Source organism: Cherax quadricarinatus, chromosome 44 (genome assembly GCF_038502225.1).
Source record: "Cherax quadricarinatus isolate ZL_2023a chromosome 44, ASM3850222v1, whole genome shotgun sequence".
Taxonomy (NCBI): domain Eukaryota; kingdom Metazoa; phylum Arthropoda; class Malacostraca; order Decapoda; family Parastacidae; genus Cherax; species Cherax quadricarinatus.
The window spans coordinates 4589986-4612967 of NC_091335.1; the positions used below are offsets into that span (position 1 = coordinate 4589986).

Below are 22982 nucleotides of genomic sequence, written 5' to 3' on the forward strand. Positions count from 1 at the left end.
GGGGGAGGGCTGAGGCAGGTAGACAGGTAGGTGGGGGGAAGCTGAGGCAGGTAGACAGGTAGTTGGGGGCGGGCTGAGGAAGGTAGACAGGGAGGGGGGGGGAAGCTGAGGCAGGTAGACAGGTAGATGGGGGAGGGCTGAGGAAGGTAGACAGGTAGGTGGGGGGAAGCTGAGGCAGGTAGACAGGCAGGTGGGGGGAAGCTGAGGCAGGTGAGAGGAGATGGGCGCCTGCGTGGGTGGACTGAGGCAGGCACACAGGTGTCGGAGGGCAGGTAGTGTGCAGTTCACACTCCTTCAGTCATGACCTGTTTCTCTCATGTCCACGCCACACACACCACCCTGCAGGGGCCTGCGTCAGCCTACCCTGCAGCAGGCCTTCTCCAGCCTGCAGAACAGTCTTCACACTACTCAGACTGACCTGCCTCTCTCTCCCTAACTTCTCCTGCCTACGTCTGAATCTCAAATATAAAACTCTGCTTGGTAAATGAAGCCGTGCTAGCGTCAGAAACTAGAGCTACGAGAGCCCTGTACGTCAGTAACTAGAGCTACGTGCCCTTTACGTCAGTAACTGCAGCTACAAGTGCCCTGCACGTCATTAACTAGAGTTACAAGTGCCCTGTACGTCAGTAACTGCCGCTAAGTGTCCTATACGTCATTAGCTAGAGCTACAAGTGCCCTGTACGTCATTAACTAGAGCTACAAGTGCCTTGTACGTCAGTAGCTGCCGCTAGATGCCCTGTACGTCATTAGCTAGAGCTACAAGTGCCCTGTACGTCAGTAGCTGCCGCTAGATGCCTTGTACGTCATTAGCTAGAGCTACAAGTGCCGTGTACGTCATTAACTAGATCTACAAGTGCCATGTACGTCAGTAACTGCCGCTAAGTGTCCTATACGTCATTAGCTAGAGCTACAAGTGCCCTGTACATCAGTAACTGCAACTACTAGTGCCCTGTACGTCATTAGCTAGAGCTACAAGTGCCGTGTACGTCATTAACTAGAGCTACAAGTGCCATGTACATCAGTAACTGCCGCTAAGTGTCCTATACGTCATTGGCTAGAGCTACAAGTGCCGTGTACGTCATTAACTAGAGCTACAAGTGCCATGTACGTCAGTAACTGCCGCTAAGTGTCCTATACGTCATTAGCTAGAGCTACAAGTGCCATGTACATCAGTAACTGCAGCTACTAGTGCCCTGTACGTCATTAGCTAGAGCTACAAGTGCCGTGTACGTCAATGACTGCAGCTACTAGTGCCCTGTACGTCAATAACTGCAGCTACTAGTGCCCTGTACGTCAGTAACTGCAGCTACTAGTGCCTTGTACGTCAATAACTGCAGCTACTAGTGCCCTGTACGTCAATAACTGCAACTACTAGTGCCCTGTACGTCAATAACTGCAGCTACTAGTGCCCTTTACGTCAATAACTGCAGCTACTAGTGCCCTGTACGTCAATAACTGCAGCTACTAGTGACCAGTACGTCAATAACTGCAGCTACTAGTGCCCAGTACGTCAATAACTGCAGCTACTAGTGCCCAGTACGTCAATAACTGCAGCTACTAGTGACCAGTACGTCAATAACTGCAGCTACTAGTGCCCAGTACGTCAATAACTGCAGCTACTAGTGCCCTGTACGTCAGTAACTGCAGCTACTAGTGCCTTGTACGTCAGGTATAACATCTAACTGTACAGTGTCATGTTTGGAAGAACCCCGATAGACGGAAGAACAGAACAGACCTTCGTTAAGACAAACATCATGAACAAGCTGCAACGTCGGCCGCCACGGACAGACGTGACCACGGTCCCCACGTACACGACTACCAGGGCCCCCCGACCTCACCAGGCAGGCGTATGGACGGGCTGTTTTAACATGATAGTCTCACCAGCCGTGGACTCCTACTGGGCTGACTGCCTCCGATACACTTGCTCCATACAACGGAGGTCACAGTTCAGAACATCTCACGCCAACTGCAAAAAGTAGGTAGACACGTTTCGCCCGCTTGTGTACGTGGGTTAGAGTTTTGGAGACTAGCCACTGCCGACCATCCCGTGGACGGTAGCAGTTAGTTTATTGTTGCATCCCATAGCCATTCCATGTACGGTAGTCGTTAGTTTGTATACCCCATATCCGTCATGTGGATGGTAGTGGCTAGTATATAGGGCATCTCATATCCATCTAGTTAATGGTAGTGGCTAGTTAACTGTGCGCCTTATAGCCATCCAAAGGACGGTAGCACAAGAGCGTGTGGATACACAAAAGGCCTAGCAACTTGGTCCCGAAAGGGTTAATAGGACATCGTCTATGTCAACTAAATTTAAGATATTTGCTTAATATGTCTGTATCTTACTTCCAGGGGTAAGATACCTTGCATTAGATGTTCGGATAGTTACTTGTAAGATAAGATAAGATAAGATTTCGTTCGGATTTTTAACCCCGGAGGGTTAGCCACCCAGGATAACCCAAGAAAGTCAGTGCGTCATCGAGGACTGTCTAACTTATTTCCATTGGGGTCCTTAATCTTGTCCCCCAGGATGCGACCCACACCAGTCGACTAACACCCAGGTACCTATTTGCTGCTAGGTGAACAGGACAACAGGTGTAAGGAAACGTGTCGAAATGTTTCCACCCGCCGGGAATCGAACCCGGGCCCTCCGTGTGTGAAGCGGGAGCTTTAGCCACCAGGCCACCGGGCCACCATCTTATCTAGAAGTGGGCTCAGTGATGAGGAAAACTCAAGAATCGTTGAGTTGGGACGGGAAAATCGTTTTCAAGCGGGACGTTATCGTTAACCATTTCCGTCCTCATTTCTGCCTCTCGTAGTTTGTCCTCGAATGTTATCATCCGGAACAAAGCGAGACCAGGACGGACTAGTGGGTTCAACTAGTAGTGTTGACCCCTGTTAAGAGAGAAGTGTTGAGGGGTACCCGGGTAAGAGCACCGGGAGTGATGTATAACACAGCTGTTTGCTGGGGACATACACCAGCATGAACCACTCACAACACGCCAGAATGAACCAGTCACAACACACCAGCATGAACCACATACAACACACCAGCATGAACCACATACAACACACCAGCATGAACCACACACAACACACCAGCATGAACCACACACTACACACCAGCATGAACCACACACAACACACCAGCATGAACCACACACAACACACCAGCATGAACCACACACAACACACCAGCATGAACCACACACAACACACCAGCATGAACCACACACAACACACCAGCATGAACCACACACAACACACCAGCATGAACCACACACTACACACCAGCATGAACCACACACCAGCATGAACCACACACCAACATGAACCACACACCAGCATGAACCACACACCAGCATGAACCACACACCAACATGAACCACACACCAACATGAACCACACACCAGCATGAACCACACACCAACATGAACCACACACCAACATGAACCACACACCAGCATGAACCACACACCAACATGAACCACACACCAGCATGAACCACACACCAGCATGAACCACACACCAACATGAACCACACACCAACATGAACCACACACCAGCATGAACCACACACCAACATGAACCACACACCAGCATGAACCACATACAACACACCAGCATAAACCACTCACAACACACCAGCATGAACCACTCACAACACACCAGCATGAACCACATACAACACACCAGCATGAACCACATACAACACACCAGCATGAACCACATACAACACACCAGCATGAACCACACACAACACACCAGCATGAACCACACACAACACACCAGCATGAACCACACACAACACACCAGCATGAACCACACACTACACACCAGCATGAACCACACACCAGCATGAACCACACACCAACATGAACCACACACCAGCATGAACCACACACCAGCATGAACCACACACCAACATGAACCACACACCAACATGAACCACACACCAACATGAACCACACACCAGCATGAACCACACACCAGCATGAACCACACACCAACATGAACCACACACCAACATGAACCACACACCAGCATGAACCACACACCAGCATGAACCACACACCAACATGAACCACACACCAACATGAACCACACACCAGCATGAACCACACACCAGCATGAACCACACACCAACATGAACCACACACCAACATGAACCACACACCAGCATGAACCACACACCAGCATGAACCACACACCAACATGAACCACACACCAACATGAACCACACACCAACATGAACCACACACCAGCATGAACCACACACCAACATGAACCACACACAACACACCAACATGAACCACACACCAGCAAGAACCACACACCAGCATGAACCACACACCAACATGAACCACACACCAACATGAACCACACAATATCGTCTACAAGGAGAACTAGTGACGCCATCTTGTAATAAGACCAAGAATCCTGTGGTAGCTAACAAAAGCGAGTCTGGCAACTTCAGTTTGCAGTCATTGTAAACACTGGACTTCTGGTGACTTCTCTTTGAGTTGTATACAGTGACTTCTTTTACAGCCATCATCACATACCTCACGTTCACCACTACGTACGTCCTCACGAGACTGCATGTGTTAGGTGTCTTGCACCCAGGTACCTACTTACTGCTACGCCTCGTGTTGCACAACATAGCAACATATTATGCAACATACTGCCATGGTCGACACATCAAAACGAGAAATGATTTGCAAGGGAAGAGTTGATCAATATTGCTCAGGGGGTAATGTTGATCAACTGTAGCCCAGTGGTGAGAGGCGCGACTCTCACTGCTGGTGTCTGGGGTTCGATCCCCGGACAGCCGGGCATAGTCATGCCTTGCTTGACCCAGGAAGTAAAAGAAAATATATAGAGATTCTTTACCAGGATGGCAGTGAAACACCATTTACGAAATCTGTGTGTTACGATTAACGAAGGTGGGCCGTGCGTGTGACAGCTTAACGCAAACACTGTGGCAATGATCTTGTGTTACAACGCACCGGCACGAGACCTTTAATGTTCTTAATACGAGAATAATACGTGTTTAGAACGACTTATGTATTTTGTGTTATGAGGAACGATGATTTTGTAAACACGACACCTTTGTACAGTGTGTGTGTGTGTGTGTGTATGTGTGTGTGTATGTATGTGTGTGTGTGTGTGTGTGTGTGTGTGTGTGTGTGTGTGTGTGTGTGTGTATGTGTGTGTGTATGTATGTATGTGTGTGTGTGTGTGTGTGTGTGTGTGTGTGTGTGTGTGTGTGTGTGTGTATGTGTACTCACCTAGTTGTACTCACCTAGTTGAGGTTGCGGGGGTCGAGTCCGAGCTCCTGGCCCCGCCTCTTCACTGATCGCTACTAGGTCACTCTCCCCGAGCCGTGAGCTTTATCATACCTCTGCTTAAAGCTATGTATGGATCCTGCCTCCACTACATCGCTTCCCAAACTATTCCACTTACTGACTACTCTGTGGCTGAAGAAATACTTCCTAACATCCCTGTGATTCATCTGTGTCTTTAGCTTCCAACTGTGTCCCCTTGTTACTGTGTCCAATCTCTGGAACATCCTGTCTTTGTCCACCTTGTCAATTCCCCTCAGTATTTTGTATGTCGTTATCATGTCCCCCCTATCTCTCCTGTCCTCCAGTGTCGTCAGGTTGATTTCCCTTAACCTCTCCTCGTAGGACATACCTCTTAGCTCTGGGACTAGTCTTGTTGCAAACCTTTGCACTTTCTCTAGTTTCTTTACGTGCTTGGCTAGGTGTGGGTTCCAAACTGGTGCCGCATACTCCAATATGGGCCTAACGTATACGGTGTACAGGGTCCTGAACGATTCCTTATTAAGATGTCGGAATGCTGTTCTGAGGTTTGCTAGGCGCCCATATGCTGCAGCAGTTATTTGGTTGATGTGCGCTTCAGGAGATGTGCCTGGTGTTATACTCACCCCAAGATCTTTTTCCTTGAGTGAGGTTTGTAGTCTCTGACCCCCTAGACTGTACTCCGTCTGCGGCCTTCTTTGCCCTTCCCCAATCTTCATGACTTTGCACTTGGTGGGATTGAACTCCAGGAGCCAATTGCTGGACCAGGTCTGCAGCCTGTCCAGATCCCTTTGTAGTTCTGCCTGGTCTTCGATCGAGTGTATTCTTCTCATCAACTTCACGTCATCTGCAAACAGGGACACCTCAGAGTCTATTCCTTCCGTCATGTCGTTCACAAATACCAGGAACAGCACTGGTCCTAGGACTGACCCCTGCGGGACCCCGCTGGTCACAGGTGCCCACTCTGACACCTCGCCACGTACCATGACTCGCTGCTGTCTTCCTGACAAGTATTCCCTGATCCATTGTAGTGCCTTCCCTGTTATCCCTGCTTGGTCCTCCAGTTTTTGCACCAATCTCTTGTGTGGAACTGTGTCAAACGCCTTCTTGCAGTCCAAGAAAATGCAATCCACCCACCCCTCTCTCTCTTGTCTTACTGCTGTCACCATGTCATAGAACTCCAGTAGGTTTGTGACACAGGATTTCCCGTCCCTGAAACCATGCTGGCTGCTGTTGATGAGATCATTCCTTTCTAGGTGTTCCACCACTCTTCTCCTGATAATCTTCTCCATGATTTTGCATACTATACATGTCAGTGACACTGGTCTGTAGTTTAGTGCTTCATGTCTGTCTCCTTTTTTAAAGATTGGGACTACATTTGCTGTCTTCCATGTGTGTATGTATGTGTGTGTATGTGTGTGTATGTATGTGTGTGTGTGTGTGTGTGTGTGTGTGTGTGTGTGTGTGTGTGTGTGTGTGTGTGTGTGTATGTGTGTGTGTATGTGTGTGTGTGTGTGTGTGTGTGTGTGTGTGTGTGTGTGTGTGTGTGTGTTTGTGTGTGTGTGTGTGTGTATGTGTGTGTGTGTGTGTGTGTGTGTGTGTGTGTGTGTGTGTGTGTGTGTGTGTGTGTGTGTGTATGTGTGTGTACTCAACTAATTGTACTCACCTAATTGTGGTTGCAGGGGTCGAGACTCAGCTCCTGGCCCCGCCTCTTCACTGATCGCTACTGGGTCCTCTCTCTCTCTGCTTCCTGAGCTTTGTCATACCTCTTCTTAAAACTATGTATGGTTCCTGCCTCCACTACTTCACTTGCTAGGCTATTCCACTTGCTGACAACTCTATGACTGAAGAAATACTTCCTAACGTCCCTGTGACTCGTCTGAGTCTTCAGCTTCCAGTTGTGACCCCTTGTCCCTGTGTCCCCTCTCTGGAACATCCTATCTCTGTCCACCTTGTCTATTCCCCGCAGTATCTTGTATGTCGTTATCATGTCTCCCCTGACCCTTCTGTCCTCCAGTGTCGTCAGTCCGATTTCCCTTAACCTTTCCTCGTACGACATTCCCTTGAGCTCTGGGACTAGCCTTGTTGCAAACCTTTGTACGTTCTCTAACTTCTTGACGTGCTTGACCAGGTGTGGGTTCCAGACTGGTGCTGCATACTCCAGTATGGGCCTAACATACACAGTGTACAGTGTCTTGAACGATTCCTTATTAAGGTATCGGAACGCTGTTCTCAGGTTTGCCAGGCGCCCGTATGCTGCAGCAGTTATTTGGTTGATGTGTGCCTCCGGTGATGTGCTCGGTGTTATGGTCACCCCAAGGTCTTTCTCCCTGAGTGAGGTCTGTAGTCTTTGTCCACCTAGCCTATACTCTGTCTGCGGTCTTTATTGGCCCTCCCCAATCTTCATGACTTTGCATTTGGCTGGATTGAATTCGAGAAGCCAGTTGCTGGACCACATGTCCAGCCTCTCCAGGTCTCTTTGCAGTCCTGCCTCATCCTCGTCCGATTTAATTCTTCTCATCAACTTCACGTCATCTGCGAACAGATACACTTCAGAGTCTATTCCTTCCAGCAGAAGCTGGAGGATCAGGCACACGTAAAAGGGAGGGCACTGCAATGGATAAGGGAATACCTGACAGGGAGGCAGCAACGAGTCATGGTACGTGAAGAGGTATCACAGTGGGCGCCTGTTACGAGCGGGGTAGATTGTGTTCAACACACACACACACATTCTCTGTATCTAAGTAACACCTCAAAGCAGTTTCTTCTAAGTTGTGTTGCTCTCTCCAAGTTCTGCAACACTGGTGTTAGTTGTTCCAACTTCGTGACAACTCAATAATTGTGTTTTAAAGACTTGCTTTAATTTTTATTAATGTTCTTATTTAACTAAATTGTCTGGTATTGGAATGTGTTGCTGTTGTTGTTGTCTTGTGTTGTTGTCTTGTGTTGTTGCCTTGTTGTTGTCTTGTGTTGTTGTCTTGTGTTGTTGTCTTGTTGTCTTGTTGTTGTCTTGTGTTGTTGTCTTGTGTTGTTGTCTTGTGTTGTTGTCTTGTTGTTGTTGTTGTCTTGTGTTGTTGTTGTCTTGTTGTTGTCTTGTGTTGTTGTTGTCTTGTGTTGTTGTTGTCTTGTTGTTGTCTTGTGTTGTTGTCTTGTTGTTGTCTTGTTGTTGTCTTGTGTTGTTGTCTTGTGTTGTTGTTGTTGTCTTGTAGTTGTCTTGTGTTGTTGTTGTCTTGTGTTGTTGTTGTCTTGTTGTTGTTGTTGTCTTGTGTTGTTGTTGTCTTGTTGTTGTCTTGTGTTGTTGTTGTCTTGTGTTGTTATTGTCTTGTGTTGTTGTTGTCTTGTTGTTGTCTTGTGTTGTTGTCTTGTTGTTGTCTTGTGTTGTTGTCTTGTTGTTGTCTTGTGTTGTTGTCTTGTTGTTGTCTTGTTGTTGTCTTGTGTTGTTGTCTTGTGTTGTTGTTGTTGTCTTGTTGTTGTCTTGTGTTGTTGTTGTCTTGTGTTGTTGTTGTCTTGTTGTTGTTGTTGTCTTGTGTTGTTGTTGTCTTGTTGTTTTCTTGTGTTATTGTTGTCTTGTGTTGTTATTGTCTTGTGTTGTTGTTGTCTTGTTGTTGTCTTGTGTTGTTGTCTTGTGTTGTTGTTGTTGTCTTGTTGTTGTCTTGTGTTGTTGTTGTCTTGTGTTGTTGTCTTGTGTTGTTGTTGTCTTGTGTTGTTGTCTTGTGTTGTTGTTGTCTTGTGTTGTTGTTGTCTTGTGTTGTTGTTGTCTTGTGTTGTTGTTGTCTTGTGTTGTTGTTGTCTTGTGTTGTTGTTGTTGTCTTGTGTTGTTGTTGTTGTCTTGTGTTGTTGTTGTTGTTGTCTTGTGTTGTTGTTGTTGTCTTGTGTTATTGTTGTTGTCTTGTGTTGTTGTTGTCTTGTGTTGTTGTCTTGTTGTTGTCTTGTGTTGTTGTCTTGTTGTTGTCTTGTGTTGTTGTCTTGTTGTTGTCTTGTGTTGTTGTCTTGTTGTTGTCTTGTGTTGTTGTCTTGTTGTTGTCTTGTTGTTGTCTTGTGTTGTTGTCTTGTGTTGTTGTTGTTGTCTTGTTGTCTTGTGTTGTTGTTGTCTTGTGTTGTTGTTGTCTTGTTGTTGTTGTTGTCTTGTGTTGTTGTTGTCTTGTTGTTGTCTTGTGTTATTGTTGTCTTGTGTTGTTATTGTCTTGTGTTGTTGTTGTCTTGTTGTTGTCTTGTGTTGTTGTCTTGTTGTTGTCTTGTTGTTGTCTTGTGTTGTTGTCTTGTGTTGTTGTTGTTGTCTTGTTGTTGTCTTGTGTTGTTGTTGTCTTGTGTTGTTGTCTTGTGTTGTTGTTGTCTTGTGTTGTTGTCTTGTGTTGTTGTTGTCTTGTGTTGTTGTTGTCTTGTGTTGTTGTTGTTGTTGTCTTGTGTTGTTGTTGTTGTCTTGTGTTGTTGTTGTTGTTGTCTTGTGTTGTTGTTGTTGTCTTGTGTTGTTGTTGTTGTCTTGTGTTGTTGTTGTTGTATTGTGTTGTTGTTGTCTTGTGTTGTTGTCTTGTGTTGCTGTTGTTTTGTGTTGTTGTCTTGTGTTGTTGTCTTGTGTTGTTGTTGTCTTGTGTTGTTGTTGTCTTGTGTTGTTGTTGTCTTGTGTTGTTGTTGTCTTGTGTTGTTGTTGTCTTGTGTTGTTGTTGTCTTGTGTTGTTGTTGTCTTGTGTTGTTGTTGTCTTGTGTTGTTGTTGTCTTGTGTTGTTGTTGTCTTGTGTTGTTGTCTTGTGTTGTTGTTGTCTTGTGTTGTTGTTGTCTTGTGTTGTTGTGTTGTTGTTGTGTTGTTGCTGTCTTGTTTTACACTGTGACATTTGTGTTATTATCATGTATTTCTTTGCGTTGCTGATTCTGTTAATGCCTATGTTACTGATTCTGTTACTGTTTGTGTTACTGATTCTGTTGCTGCCTGTGTTACCAATTATGTTACTGTTTGTGTTACTGATTCTGTTACTGCCTGTGTTACTGATTATATTACTGTTTGTGTTACTGATTCTGTTAGTGCCTGTGTTACTGATTATATTACTGTTTGTGTTACTGATTCTTTTACTGCCTGTGTTACTGATTATATTACTGTTTGTGTTACTGATTCTGTTAGTGCCTGTGTTACTGATTCTGTTACTGCCTGTGTTACTGATTATATTACTGTTTGTGTTACTGATTCTTTTACTGCCTGTGTTACTGATTATATTACTGTTTGTGTTACTGACTCTTTTACTGCCTGTGTTACTGATTATATTACTGTTTGTGTTACTGATTCTGTTACTGCCTGTGTTACTGATTCTGTTACTGCCTGTGTTACTGATTATATTACTGTTTGTGTTACTGATTCTTTTACTGCCTGTGTTACTGATTATATTACTGTTTGTGTTACTGATTCTGTTAGTGCCTGTGTTACTGATTCTGTTACTGCCTGTGTTACTGATTATATTACTGTTTGTGTTACTGATTCTTTTACTGCCTGTGTTACTGATTATATTACTGTTTGTGTTACTGATTCTGTTAGTGCCTGTGTTACTGATTCTGTTACTGCCTGTGTTACTGATTATATTACTGTTTGTGTTACTGATTCTTTTACTGCCTGTGTTACTGATTATATTACTGTTTGTGTTACTGATTCTGTTAGTGCCTGTGTTACTGATTATGTTACTGCCTGTGTTACTGATAATATTACTGTTTGTGTTACTGATTCTGTTAGTGCCTGTGTTACTGATTCTGTTACTGTTTGTGTTACTGATTCTGTTGCTGCCTGTGTTACCAATTATGTTACTGTTTGTGTTACTGATTCTGTTACTGCCTGTGTTACTGATTATATTACTGTTTGTGTTACTGATTCTGTTAGTGTCTGTGTTACTGATTCTGTTACTGCCTGTGTTACTGACTGCCAGCATCACCGTGTTAATGAGTGCGGTTGCTTAGGCCTACAAAGTATCGTGAAGCTAAGCCTATACACAAAAAGTATTACCAAGGCCTCTGGTCTACACCAGAGCAACAGTGTTCCTTGGAATCAACATTGGTATTATCAACCAATATATTGATAAATTAGACACATGTGCAACACGGGTATCTTTACTGAGGAAACGTTTCGCCACACAGTGACTATCAGTCCAATACAAAAGGAGATTGTGGTAATCAATCCCTCAGTCTTGATAAGAATACAGCATATGCTGTATTTTTGTCAAGATTGATGGACTGATTACATCTACTCCAGGCTGAGGGACTGATCACCTCAGACTCCTCATTACACAGTTCTTCTTTGTAATGGACCGATGAAGTGAAACGTTTCCTCAACCATTTATCACATCTCTGGGTCGTGAGTAATGACCAGTCACTCTGTCCTCTCTGTATAATGATTTAAAACTACCAGTTAGTTGTCCTTAGCTTCTCTCTTACGTTTAAATTAATTTTCTCTCTGTTACGTTTAAATTAATTTGCTCTCTGTTACGTTTAAATTAATTTGCTCTCTGTTACGTTTAAATTTAGTTGTTCTCTGTTACGTTTAAATTTACTTGCTCTCTGTTTCGTTTAAATTAATTTGCTCTCTGTTACGTTTAAATTAATTTGCTCTCTGTTACGTTTAAATTTAGTTGTTCTCTGTTACGTTTAAATTTAGTTGCTCTCTGTTACGTTTAAATTTAGTTGCTCTCTGTTACGTTTAAATTTAGTTGTTCTCTGTTACGTTTAAATTTAGTTGCTCTCTGTTACGTTTAAATTTAGTTGCTCTCTGTTACGTTTAAATTTAGTTGCTCTCTGTTACGTTTAAATTTAGTTGTTCTCTGTTACGTTTAAATTTAGTTGCTCTCTGTTACGTTTAAATTTAGTTGTTCTCTGTTACGTTTAAATTTAGTTGCTCTCTGTTACGTTTAAATTTAGTTGTTCTCTGTTACGTTTAAATTTAGTTGCTCTCTGTTACGTTTAAATTTAGTTGTTCTCTGTTACGTTTAAATTTAGTTTTCTCTGTACATTAAAATTTAATCCTCATAGACGTGTAAGTTTTGTCTACAGTTATTTTTAAGTACAATCATTTATCCACAGAACGAATTATAGGATCAGCTTAGAGTGGTATAATTCAGGATCTTTGCCAAATTATAGCCTCCATGTGACATGTTATACAACTACGTAATGTAACAGAAGTGGAGATTCTAGATTCCTCATAACTTGGGCCAACGATATTTTAGAGGATTTGCCTAATCCTAGCATTCGTCACACTTTATTTAATGCGAGACTCTTAGACAATAGGATCTAAGGGGTTAGTTGAGTTGAGGTTGTATTAACCACACAGTGTTAATAAATGACACTGAAGCAGTATGGAAACTTTTAAAACAGAGGATGTTCGCCAAGCTTTGTCAAGTTCTTCAGCTATTAAAAATTTAGGGGTGGTAAAAAGACGTGTGATAAGCTTCGACGTGAGAGGACTCTTCACTAGTGTTCCCGTCACAGCAAGAGAACAAGATCAAGCAGAAAACTGGCCTTGAGGTTTCCCAGCAAAGCGTTTGTGACCTTAAGCAATAGTTTCTTCTAAAATAATTGCAGACAGTTCTTCGGGATTGGTTAGCCCATGACCACTCTGTTAGTATATCTGTTTATGGAATATTTGTTGACGGAACGACTCAGAACCTTCATCCCCAGTACTATGGTTATACCATATAGAAGGTATTTTGGTCACACGTCCCCAGGAGACTAGCACACTTCTGACCAGAATCAATAACGTGGGACTATTTACATAATTCACACTTGAGGAGGAGGAGAGGAACTGTCGATCTCAGTTCTTCGCTCTACTAGACGTAACAAAGATAACGTAACTTTACTTCACTCTAACATCATGATACGGGACTAAGAGAGACGCTGATATATGGTTCTTTCTCAGAGTACGTGGAAATTCCAGCTGACAGTTCCTCAAAGAGGAACGTGACCACGTTAGCCAAGTATTTGCACACCTTCAGTGGATTCCTAGTACTTTACCTGACACTGCAGGATTTAGATTTTGCCACCGAAGTGGATAGTTTATTGTGCACTTCATATCCACCCTGTGGAGGGCAGCACAAGAGCATATGGATACACAAAAGGCCTAGAAACTAGGCCCAAAAGGGTTAGCTGGAGTACATCTGATATCTTGCTTTCATTAATAAGATATCTTGATATGTCACATAGGTTATTATACTGTCTCTCTCTATATTCCTCAATAAATGGATAATTAAGCACATGGAGTTCAAGATAGTGACCATAAGGCAGGCCACATACTTTACATCTGTCAAACTGCAAGAGATGTATTCACCTCACTATGAACAAACCCACTAGTGAAGTGTCACCAGTAAGGCATGTTTTTCTCCCACTTGTTAAAGTAATTAGTAACATTACCAAGGCTCTTGCTAAATTCAAAATGAAGGCCAACTAGGGTCATCTAGACTGAAGCAGGAGTTTGTGATTCCTTGCGAGAAATGCGATGAGGTATCTGTAGGTGAGACGTCCAGGTTCTTGTGCCAACACTTAACGGAGGTATCTGTAGGTGAGACGTCCAGGTTCTTGTGCCAACACTTAACGGAGGTATCTGTAGGTGAGACGTCCAGGTTCTTGTGCCAACACTTAACGGGACACAAATATTTGTGTGAAAAGAAAGGGACAACCTGATGAACACCTGGTGGAATATAACAGTGTTACATTAGTAACCAAGGAATATGATTTACAAAAGAGACCATGTCAAGAAGCAACTTTAATTGTGGTATCTAACACAGTGTCCCAGAATTCAGGGAAAGGATTCAGTCCATAAAGGAGACTCGCTAATCTGACACTAACCTTACCAAATGCACCACAATCAGGTGACCTATTCGCCTGCATCCCCAACTTCCACCTCGCCTCTCTCAACTACAGGGTGTTTCACTCGCAGGAGGCCCCGAGTTATGGTTTACTGCAGCTATAATATGCAAACAAGACAGTAACAACTACGAGTGTACCAACTCGGGGCCTCCTACAAGGGAACCATCAAATAAGCCGATTGTGAACGAAATGTTTCGTATATAGTTTTCTCAGCGCTACATATGTATTTTATTATTTATCGTTTCTGAGATACCTAGTACTTGTATGGGAGCGAAACGCTGAGTTTTTTTTTTTTTAATTTTGTTTGTTATGTGAGATTCAGAATCATCTGTTAAGATCACAAAGTTCCTGGAACACTGTTAGCATTCCTGGAACACTGTTGGCGTTTCTGGAACATTGCTGGCGTTCAAGGAACACTGCTAACATTCCTGGAACACTGTTGGCGTTCCAGGAACACTGTTAGCATTCCTGGAACACTGTTGGCGTTCCTGGAACACTGTTGGCGTTCTTGGAACACTCTTAGAGTTCCTGGAACACAAATGACGTTACTGGAATACCGCTGAAGCTCCTGGAATACCGCTGACGTTCCTGGAACGCTGCTGACGGTCCTGGAACACCACTGACGCACCAGGAACACCGCTGACGCCCCTGGAACACCGCTGAGACTACGGGGAACGACAGGTTACACAGCACAAAGGAGCACCTGCCTTCAGAAGTAAATTATACAACATTATTGACCAATGCGAATGAGGGAAGGCACACCCACTCCCCCCTCTCTCCCTCCTCTATCGGCGAGTTCTCTCACTCCCCCTCCTCTATCGGCGAGTTCTCTCTCATTCCCTCCTCTATCGGAGAGAGAGAGCGAGAGAGAGAGAGACGTACACAGACTCCTGCGTCATCGTAGTACGTCATCCCCACAACGTACTACGATGTCACATCACGTAATGTAGCGAGAGTCTGGGTCAATTACAGTGGTATCTCGGTTGGAACAACTGACAGTACCCTGGCTGGAACAATTTACAACGGAAGATCTCACAACGGAAGACCTCACAACAAAAGACCCCACAACAGAACACTGTGGCAAGCTGCCTAGCCTATAATCGTCCATAATTGTCCATAATTCCCTATAATTAACCATAATTAGTCTCTGGCCGAGTCAGTGATTCGGTAATTACCTAAATGTAAAATGAATTTGATCGTAAATACTGTAACCACCAGTGATCCTCTGTTGTTAGTGGATCATTGCTGTTAGTGGATCACTGTCGTTATTGGATCTCTGTTGTTAGTGGTTCACTGTTGTTAGTGGTCCACTGTTGTTAGTGGATCCCTGTTGCTAGTGGATAATTGCTGTTAGTGGATCACTGTCGTTAGTGGATCTCTGTTATTAGTGGATCTCTGTTGTTAGTTGTTCACTGTTGTTAATGGATCATTGTTGTTGGTGGATCACTGTTGCTAGTGGAACATTGTTGTTAGTGAATCATTGCTGTTAGTGGATCACTGTTGTTAGTGGACCACTGTCGTTGGTGGATCTCTGTTGTTGGTGGATCTCTGTTGTTAGTAGTTCACTGTTGTTGGTGGATCTCTGTTGTTAGTGGTTCACTGTTGTTGGTGGATCTCTGTTGTTAGTGGATCACTGTTGTTAGTGGACCACTGTCGTTAGTGGATCTCTGTTGTTAGTGGATCACTGTTGTTACTAGATCACTGTTGTTAGTGGATCTCTGTTGTTACCTGTTCACTATTATTACTGGATCACTGTTGTTGCTGGATCACTGTTGTTAGTGGATCACTGTTGTTAGTGGTCCACTGTTGTTAGTAGATCACTGTTGTTACTAGATCACTGTTGTTACTAAATCACTGCTGTTACTAGATCACTGTTGTTACTAGATCACTGTTGTTACTAGATCACTGTTGTTACTAGATCACTGTTGTTACTAGATCACTGTTGCTACTAGATCACTGTTGTTAGTGGATCACAGTAATCCTCGTGTTGTGATCCCTGTTAGAATGTTATGTATATACTCTGAGAGTATACCTTAAACAAGGGTATATACACTGAGAGATATATCTCTCAGTATATACACTGAGAATTAACTTTAATTCTTATTCTAGATATTAAAATATTTTTAATGAAGTGTTGGTGCAGTCGATAGGATTTAAACCCCTTTAAGCAGACTGGATCAATCCCCCCACACATGCTGATTTGATCATATCCTGGCTGAGTTGTTATATACTCACCTATTTGTGGTTGCAGGGGTCGAGATATAGCTCCTGGCCCCGCCTCTTCACTGATAGCTACTAGGTCCTCTCTCTCCCTGCTCCAAGAGCTTTATCGTACCTCATCTTAAAACTATGAATGGTTCCTGCCTCCACTACTTCACTTGTCAGATTATTCCACTTCCTGACAACTCTGTGACTGAAGAAATACTTCCTAACATCTCTTTGATTCATCTGGGTCTTCAACTTCGGATTGTGACCCCTTGTTTCTGTGTCCCATCTCTGGAACATCCTGTCTCTGTCCACCTTGTCTATTCCACGTAGTATTTTGTATATCGTGTATGTGTGTGTGTGTGTGTGTGTGTGTGTGTGTGTGTGTGTGTGTGTGTGTGTGTGTGTGTGTGTGTGTGTGTGTGTGTGTGTGTGTGTGTGTGTGCGTGTGTGTGTGTGTGTGTGTATGTGTGTGTGTGTGTGTGTGTGTGTGTGTGTGTGTGTGTGTGTGTGTGTGTGTGTGTGTGTGTGTGTGTGTGTGTGTGTGTGTGTGTGTGTGTGTGTGTGTGTGTGTGTGTGTGTGTGTGTGTGTGTGTGTGTGTGTGTGTGTCTGTGTGTGTGTGTGTGTGTGTGTGTGTGCGTGTGTGTGTGTGTGTGTGTGTGTGTGTGTGTGTGTGTGTGTGTGTGTGTGTGTGCGTGTGTGTGTGTGTGTGTGTGTGTGTGTGTGTGTGTGTGTGTGTATGTGTGTGTGTGTGTGTGTGTGTGTGTGTGTGTGTGTGTGTGTGTGTGTGTGTGTGTGTGTGTGTGTGTGTGTGTGTGTGTGTGTGTGTGTGTGTGTATGTGTGTGTGTGTGTGTGTGTGTGTGTGTGTGTGTGTGTGTGTGTGTGTGTGTGCGTGTGTGTGTGTGTGTGTGTGTGTGTGTGTGTGTGTGTGTGTGTGTGTGTGTGTGTGTGTGTGTGTGTGTGTGTGTGTGTGTGTGTGTGTGTGTGTGTGTGTGTGTGTGTGTGTGTGTGATGTGCTACGGTGATTCTCACACCGCTTTTACACAGTAACGATACGGTGAGGTCTCGCGTCACTCTGAACCAAGCCTTAGCGTCATGTGTGTTGATCTTGCGACACACCTGCAGGTGTGGCGTACGCTTGTACCAAATGTACACACCTGCAGCCAACTTTTACCTGCTGCACTTCGCAACAATGTACATGCATTTTGCAACACTATAGATTGGTTACGTTGCGGTGCTAAGAATCTATAAGTAGCGAGAGACTGAAGGAACCTTGTGTGTGTGTATGTGTGTGTGTGTGTGTTTACGTGTGTGTGTGTGTGTGTGTTTACGTGTGTGTGTGTGTGTGTGTTTACGTGTGTGTGTGTGTGTTTACGTGTGTGTGTGTGTGTTTTTACGTGTGTGTGTGTGTGTTTACGTGTGTGTGTGTGTGTGTTTACGTGTGTGTGTGTGTGTGTTTACGTGTGTGTGTGTGTGTGTGTTTACGTGTGTGTGTGTGTGTGTTTACGTGTGTGTGTGTGTGTGTTTACGTGTGTGTGTGTGTGTGTTTACGTGTGTGTGTGTGTGTGTTTACGTGTGTGTGTGTGTGTGTTTACGTGTGTGTGTGTGTGTGTGTTTACGTGTGTGTGTGTGTGTGTGTTTACGTGTGTGTGTGTGTGTGTTTACGTGTGTATGTGTGTGTGTGTGTTTACGTGTGTGTGTGTGTGTGTGTTTACGTGTGTGTGTGTGTGTGTTTACGTGTGTGTGTGTGTGTGTTTACGTGTGTGTGTGTGTGTGTTTACGTGTGTGTGTGTGTGTGTTTACGTGTGTGTGTGTGTGTGTTTACGTGTGTGTGTGTGTGTGTGTGTTTACGTGTGTGTGTGTTTACGTGTGTGTGTGTGTGTTTACGTGTGTGTGTGTGTGTTTACGTGTGTGTGTGTGTGTTTACCTGTGTGTGGCTGGTAAACTAACTTGTAAACTTCACGCTACGGGAGGAAGGTATACCTGGAGTATACCTGTAGAGGGTTTCGGGGGTCAAAGCCCGCGCGGGCCGGTCTGTGACCAGGCTTCAAGGTAAGGTGAACTAGTCCACTGAATGTAATAAAGTTGTTAGAATTACCGGCAATATGTAAAGTAAAAGGACACAAGTGTAACTAATGTGACATTTATATTGGCAACGTTTCGCTCTCCAGGAGCTTTATCAAGCCATTATAAATGTCATATTAGTTGCACTTGTGTCCTTTTAATTTACATAGTCCACTGAAGCATCAGCAAAACTGCGACCCTTTGAAAGATGAAGGAACACTGTCCTGGTGGTGGGAAGATGTGAGCTCTGGGGTCCCCCAAGGATCTGTACTTGCGCCCGTAAATGTTTTTTTTATTTTCTTGAGTGACTTGGACCTGCCTAGTATGGGTCAGTAGGCTTGCTCGTTAAGTGAGTGACTTGGCCCTGCCTAGTATGGGCCCGTAGGCCTGCTGCAGTGTTCCTTGAACACGTGTAAAAGACCTAAGTCTGTAGAAGTCAGACAGAAAAGGTTCAACGTGGTTCTCAGCCCTCACAGGACAGGTTCAACGTGGTTCTCAGCCCTCACAGGACAGGTTCAACGTGGTTCTCAGCCCTCACAGGACAGGTTCAACGTGGCTCTCAGCTTCACAGGACAGGTTCAACGTGGCTCTCAGCCTCACAGGACAGGTTCAACGTGGCTCCCAGCCCTCACAGAACAGGTTCAACGTGGCTCTCAGCTTCACAGGACAGGTTCAACGTGGCTCTCAGCCCTCACAGGACAGGTTCAACGTGGCTCTCAGCCCTCACAGGACAGGTTCAACGTGGCCCTCAGCCCTCACAGGACAGGTTCAACGTGGCTCTCAGCCCTCACAGGACAGGTTCAACGTGGTTCTCAGCCCTCACAGGACAGGTTCAACGTGGTTCTCAGCCCTCACAGGACAGGTTCAACGTGGCTCTCAGCCCTCACAGGACAGGTTCAACGTGGCTCTCAGCCCTCACAGGACAGGTTCAACGTGGTTCTCAGCCCTCACAGGACAGGTTCAACGTGGTTCTCAGCCCTCACAGGACAGGTTCAACGTGGCTCTCAGCCCTCACAGGACAGGTTCAACGTGGCTCTCAGCCCTCACAGGACAGGTTCAACGTGGCTCTCAGCCCTCACAGGACAGGTTCAACGTGGCTCTCAGCCCTCACAGGACAGGTTCAATGTGGTTCTCAGCCCTCACAGGACAGGTTCAACGTGGTTCTCAGCCCTCACAGGACAGGTTCAACGTGGTTCTCAGCCCTCACAGGACAGGTTCAACGTGGCTCTCAGCCCTCACAGGACAGGTTCAATGTGGTTCTCAGCCCTCACAGGACAGGTTCAACGTGGTTCTCAGCCCTCACAGGACACGTTCAACGTGGCTCTCAGCCCTCACAGGACAGGTTCAAAGTGGCCCTCAGCTCTCACAGGACAGGTTCAACGTGGCTCTCAGCCCTCACAGGACAGGTTCAACGTGGCTCTCAGCCCTCACAGGACAGGTTCAACGTGGCTCTCAGCCCTCACAGGACAGGTTCAACGTGGCTCTCAGCCCTCACAGGACAGGTTCAACGTGGCTCTCAGCTTCACAGGACAGGTTCAACGTGGCTCTCAGCCCTCACAGGACAGGTTCAACGTGGCTCTCAGCCCTCACAGGACAGGTTCAACGTGGCTCTCAGCCCTCACAGGACAGGTTCAACGTGGCTCTCAGCCCTCACAGGACAGGTTCAACGTGGCCCTCAGCCCTCACAGGACAGGTTCAACGTGACTCTCAGCCCTCACAGGACAGGTTCAACGTGGCTCTCAGCCCTCACAGGATAGGTTCAACGTGGCCCTCAGCCCTCACAGGACAGGTTCAACGTGGCTCTCAGCCCTCACAGGACAGGTTCAACGTGACTCAGCCCTCACAGGACAGGTTCAACGTGGCTCTCAGCCCTCACAGGACAGGTTCAACGTGGCCCTCAGCCCTCACAGAACAGGTTCAACGTGACTCTCAGCCCTCACAGGACAGGTTCAACCTGGCTCTCAGCCCTCACAGGACAGGTTCAACCTGGCTCTCAGCCCTCACAGGACAGGTTCAACGTGGCTCTCAGCCCTCACAGGACAAGTTCAACGAGGCTCTCAGCCCTCACAGGACAGGTTCAACGTGACTCTCAGCCCTCACAGGACAGGTTCAACGTGGTTCTCAGCCCTCACAGGACAGGTTCAACGTGGCTCTCAGCCCTCACAGAACAGGTTCAACGTGGCTCTCAGCCCTCACAGGACAGGTTCAACGTGGCTCTCAGCCCTCACAGGACAGGTTCAACGTGGCTCCCAGCCCTCACAGGACAGGTTCAACGTGGCTCTCAGCCCTCACAGGACAGGTTCAACGTGGCTCTCAACCCTCACAGGACAGGTTCAACGTGGCTCTCAGCCCTCACAGGACAGGTTCAACGTGACTCTCAGCCCTCACATGACAGGTTCAACGTGGCTCTCAGCCCTCACAGGACAGGTTCAACGTGGCTCTCAGCCCTCACAGGACAGGTTCAACGTGGCTCCCAGCCCTCACAGGACAGGTTCAACGTGGCTCTCAGCCCTCACAGGACAGGTTCAACGTGGCTCTCAGCCCTCACAGGACAGGTTCAACGTGGCTCTCAGCCCTCACAGGACAGGTTCAACGTGGCTCTCAGCCCTCACAGGATAGGTTCAACGTGGCCCTCAGCCCTCACAGGACAGGTTCAACGTGGCCCTCAGCCCTCACAGGACAGGTTCAACGTGGCTCTCAGCCCTCACAGGACAGGTTCAACGTGACTCAGCCCTCACAGGACAGGTTCAACGTGGCTCTCAGCCCTCACAGGACAGGTTCAACGTGGCTCTCAGCCCTCACAGGACAGGTTCAACGTGGCTCTCAGCCCTCACAGGACAGGTTCAACGTGGCTCTCAGCCCTCACAGGACAGGTTCAACGTGGCTCTCAGCCCTCACAGGACAGGTTCAACGTGGCCCTTAGCCCTCACAGGACAGGTTCAACGTGACTCTCAGCCCTCACAGGACAGGTTCAACGTGGCTCTCAGCCCTCACAGGACAGGTTCAACGTAGCCCTCAGCCCTCACAGGACAGGTTCAACGTGGCTCTCAGCCCTCACAGGACAGGTTCAACGTGGCTCTCAGCCCTCACAGGACAGGTTCAACGTGGCCTTCAGCCCTCACAGGACAGGTTCAACGTGGCTCTCAGCCCTCACAGGACATGTTCAACGTGGTTCTCAGCCCTCACAGGACAGGTTCAACGTGGCTCTCAGCCCTCACAGGACAGGTTCAACGTGGCTCTCAGCCCTCACAGGACAGGTTCAACGTGGCTCCCAGCCCTCACAGGACAGGTTCAACGTGGCTCTCAGCCCTCACAGGACAGGTTCAACGTGGCTCTCAGCCCTCAAAGGACAGGTTCAACGTGGCTCTCAGCCCTCACAGGACAGGTTCAACGTGGCTCTCAGCCCTCACAGGACAGGTTCAAAGTGGCCCTCAGCCCTCACAGGACAGGTTCAACGTGGCTCTCAGCCCTCACAGGACAGGTTCAACGTGGCTCTCAGCCCTCACAGGACAGGTTCAACGTGGCCCTTAGCCCTCACAGGACAGGTTCAACGTGACTCTCAGCCCTCACAGGACAGGTTCAACGTGGCTCTCAGCCCTCACAGGACAGGTTCAACGTAGCCCTCAGCCCTCACAGGACAGGTTCAACGTGGCTCTCAGCCCTCACAGGACAGGTTCAACGTGGCTCTCAGCCCTCACAGGACAGGTTCAACGTGGCCTTCAGCCCTCACAGGACAGGTTCAACGTGGCTCTCAGCCCTCACAGGACATGTTCAACGTGGTTCTCAGCCCTCACAGGACAGGTTCAACGTGGCTCTCAGCCCTCACAGGACAGGTTCAACGTGGCTCTCAGCCCTCACAGGACAGGTTCAACGTGGCTCCTAGCCCTCACAGGACAGGTTCAACGTGGCTCTCAGCCCTCACAGGACAGGTTCAACGTGGCTCTCAGCCCTCACAGGACAGGTTCAACGTGGCTCTCAGCCCTCACAGGACAGGTTCAACGTGGCTCTCAGCCCTCACAGGACAGGTTCAAAGTGGCCCTCAGCCCTCACAGGACAGGTTCAACGTGGCTCTCAGCCCTCACAGGACAGGTTCAACGTGACTCTCAGCCCTCACAGGACAGGTTCAACGTGGCTCTCAGCCCTCACAGGACAGGTTCAAAGTGGCCCTCAGCTCTCACAGGACAGGTTCAACGTGGCCCTCAGCCCTCACAGGACAGGTTCAACGTGGCTCTCAGCCCTCACAGGACAGGTTCAACGTGGCTCTCAGCCCTCACAGGACAGGTTCAAAGTGGCTCTCAGCCCTCACAGGACAGGTTCAACGTGGCTCTCAGCCCTCACAGGACAGGTTCAACGTGGCCCTCAGCTCTCACAGGACAGGTTCAACGTGGCTCTCAGCCCTCACAGGACAGGTTCAACGTGGCTCTCAGCCCTCACAGGACAGGTTCAAAGTGGCCCTCAGCCCTCACAGGACAGGTTCAACGTGGCTCTCAGCCCTCACAGGACAGGTTCAACGTGACTCTCAGCCCTCACAGGACAGGTTCAACGTGGCTCTCAGCCCTCA

At 46.8% G+C, this 22982-nt stretch overlaps 1 protein-coding gene across 1 annotated transcript in view; it reads left to right on the forward strand.

The window, feature by feature from the left end:
• The first annotated feature begins 288 nt into the window (after positions 1 to 288).
• LOC138853955 (uncharacterized) overlaps positions 289 to 22982 on the forward strand; it is a 53302-nt gene continuing 30608 nt past the window's right edge. The window contains exon 1 of the mRNA XM_070094001.1: positions 289 to 1975. Within this exon, the coding sequence (XP_069950102.1) occupies positions 1695 to 1975 (281 nt within the window). The 5' untranslated portion in view covers positions 289 to 1694. The remainder of the gene's footprint in view (positions 1976 to 22982) is intronic.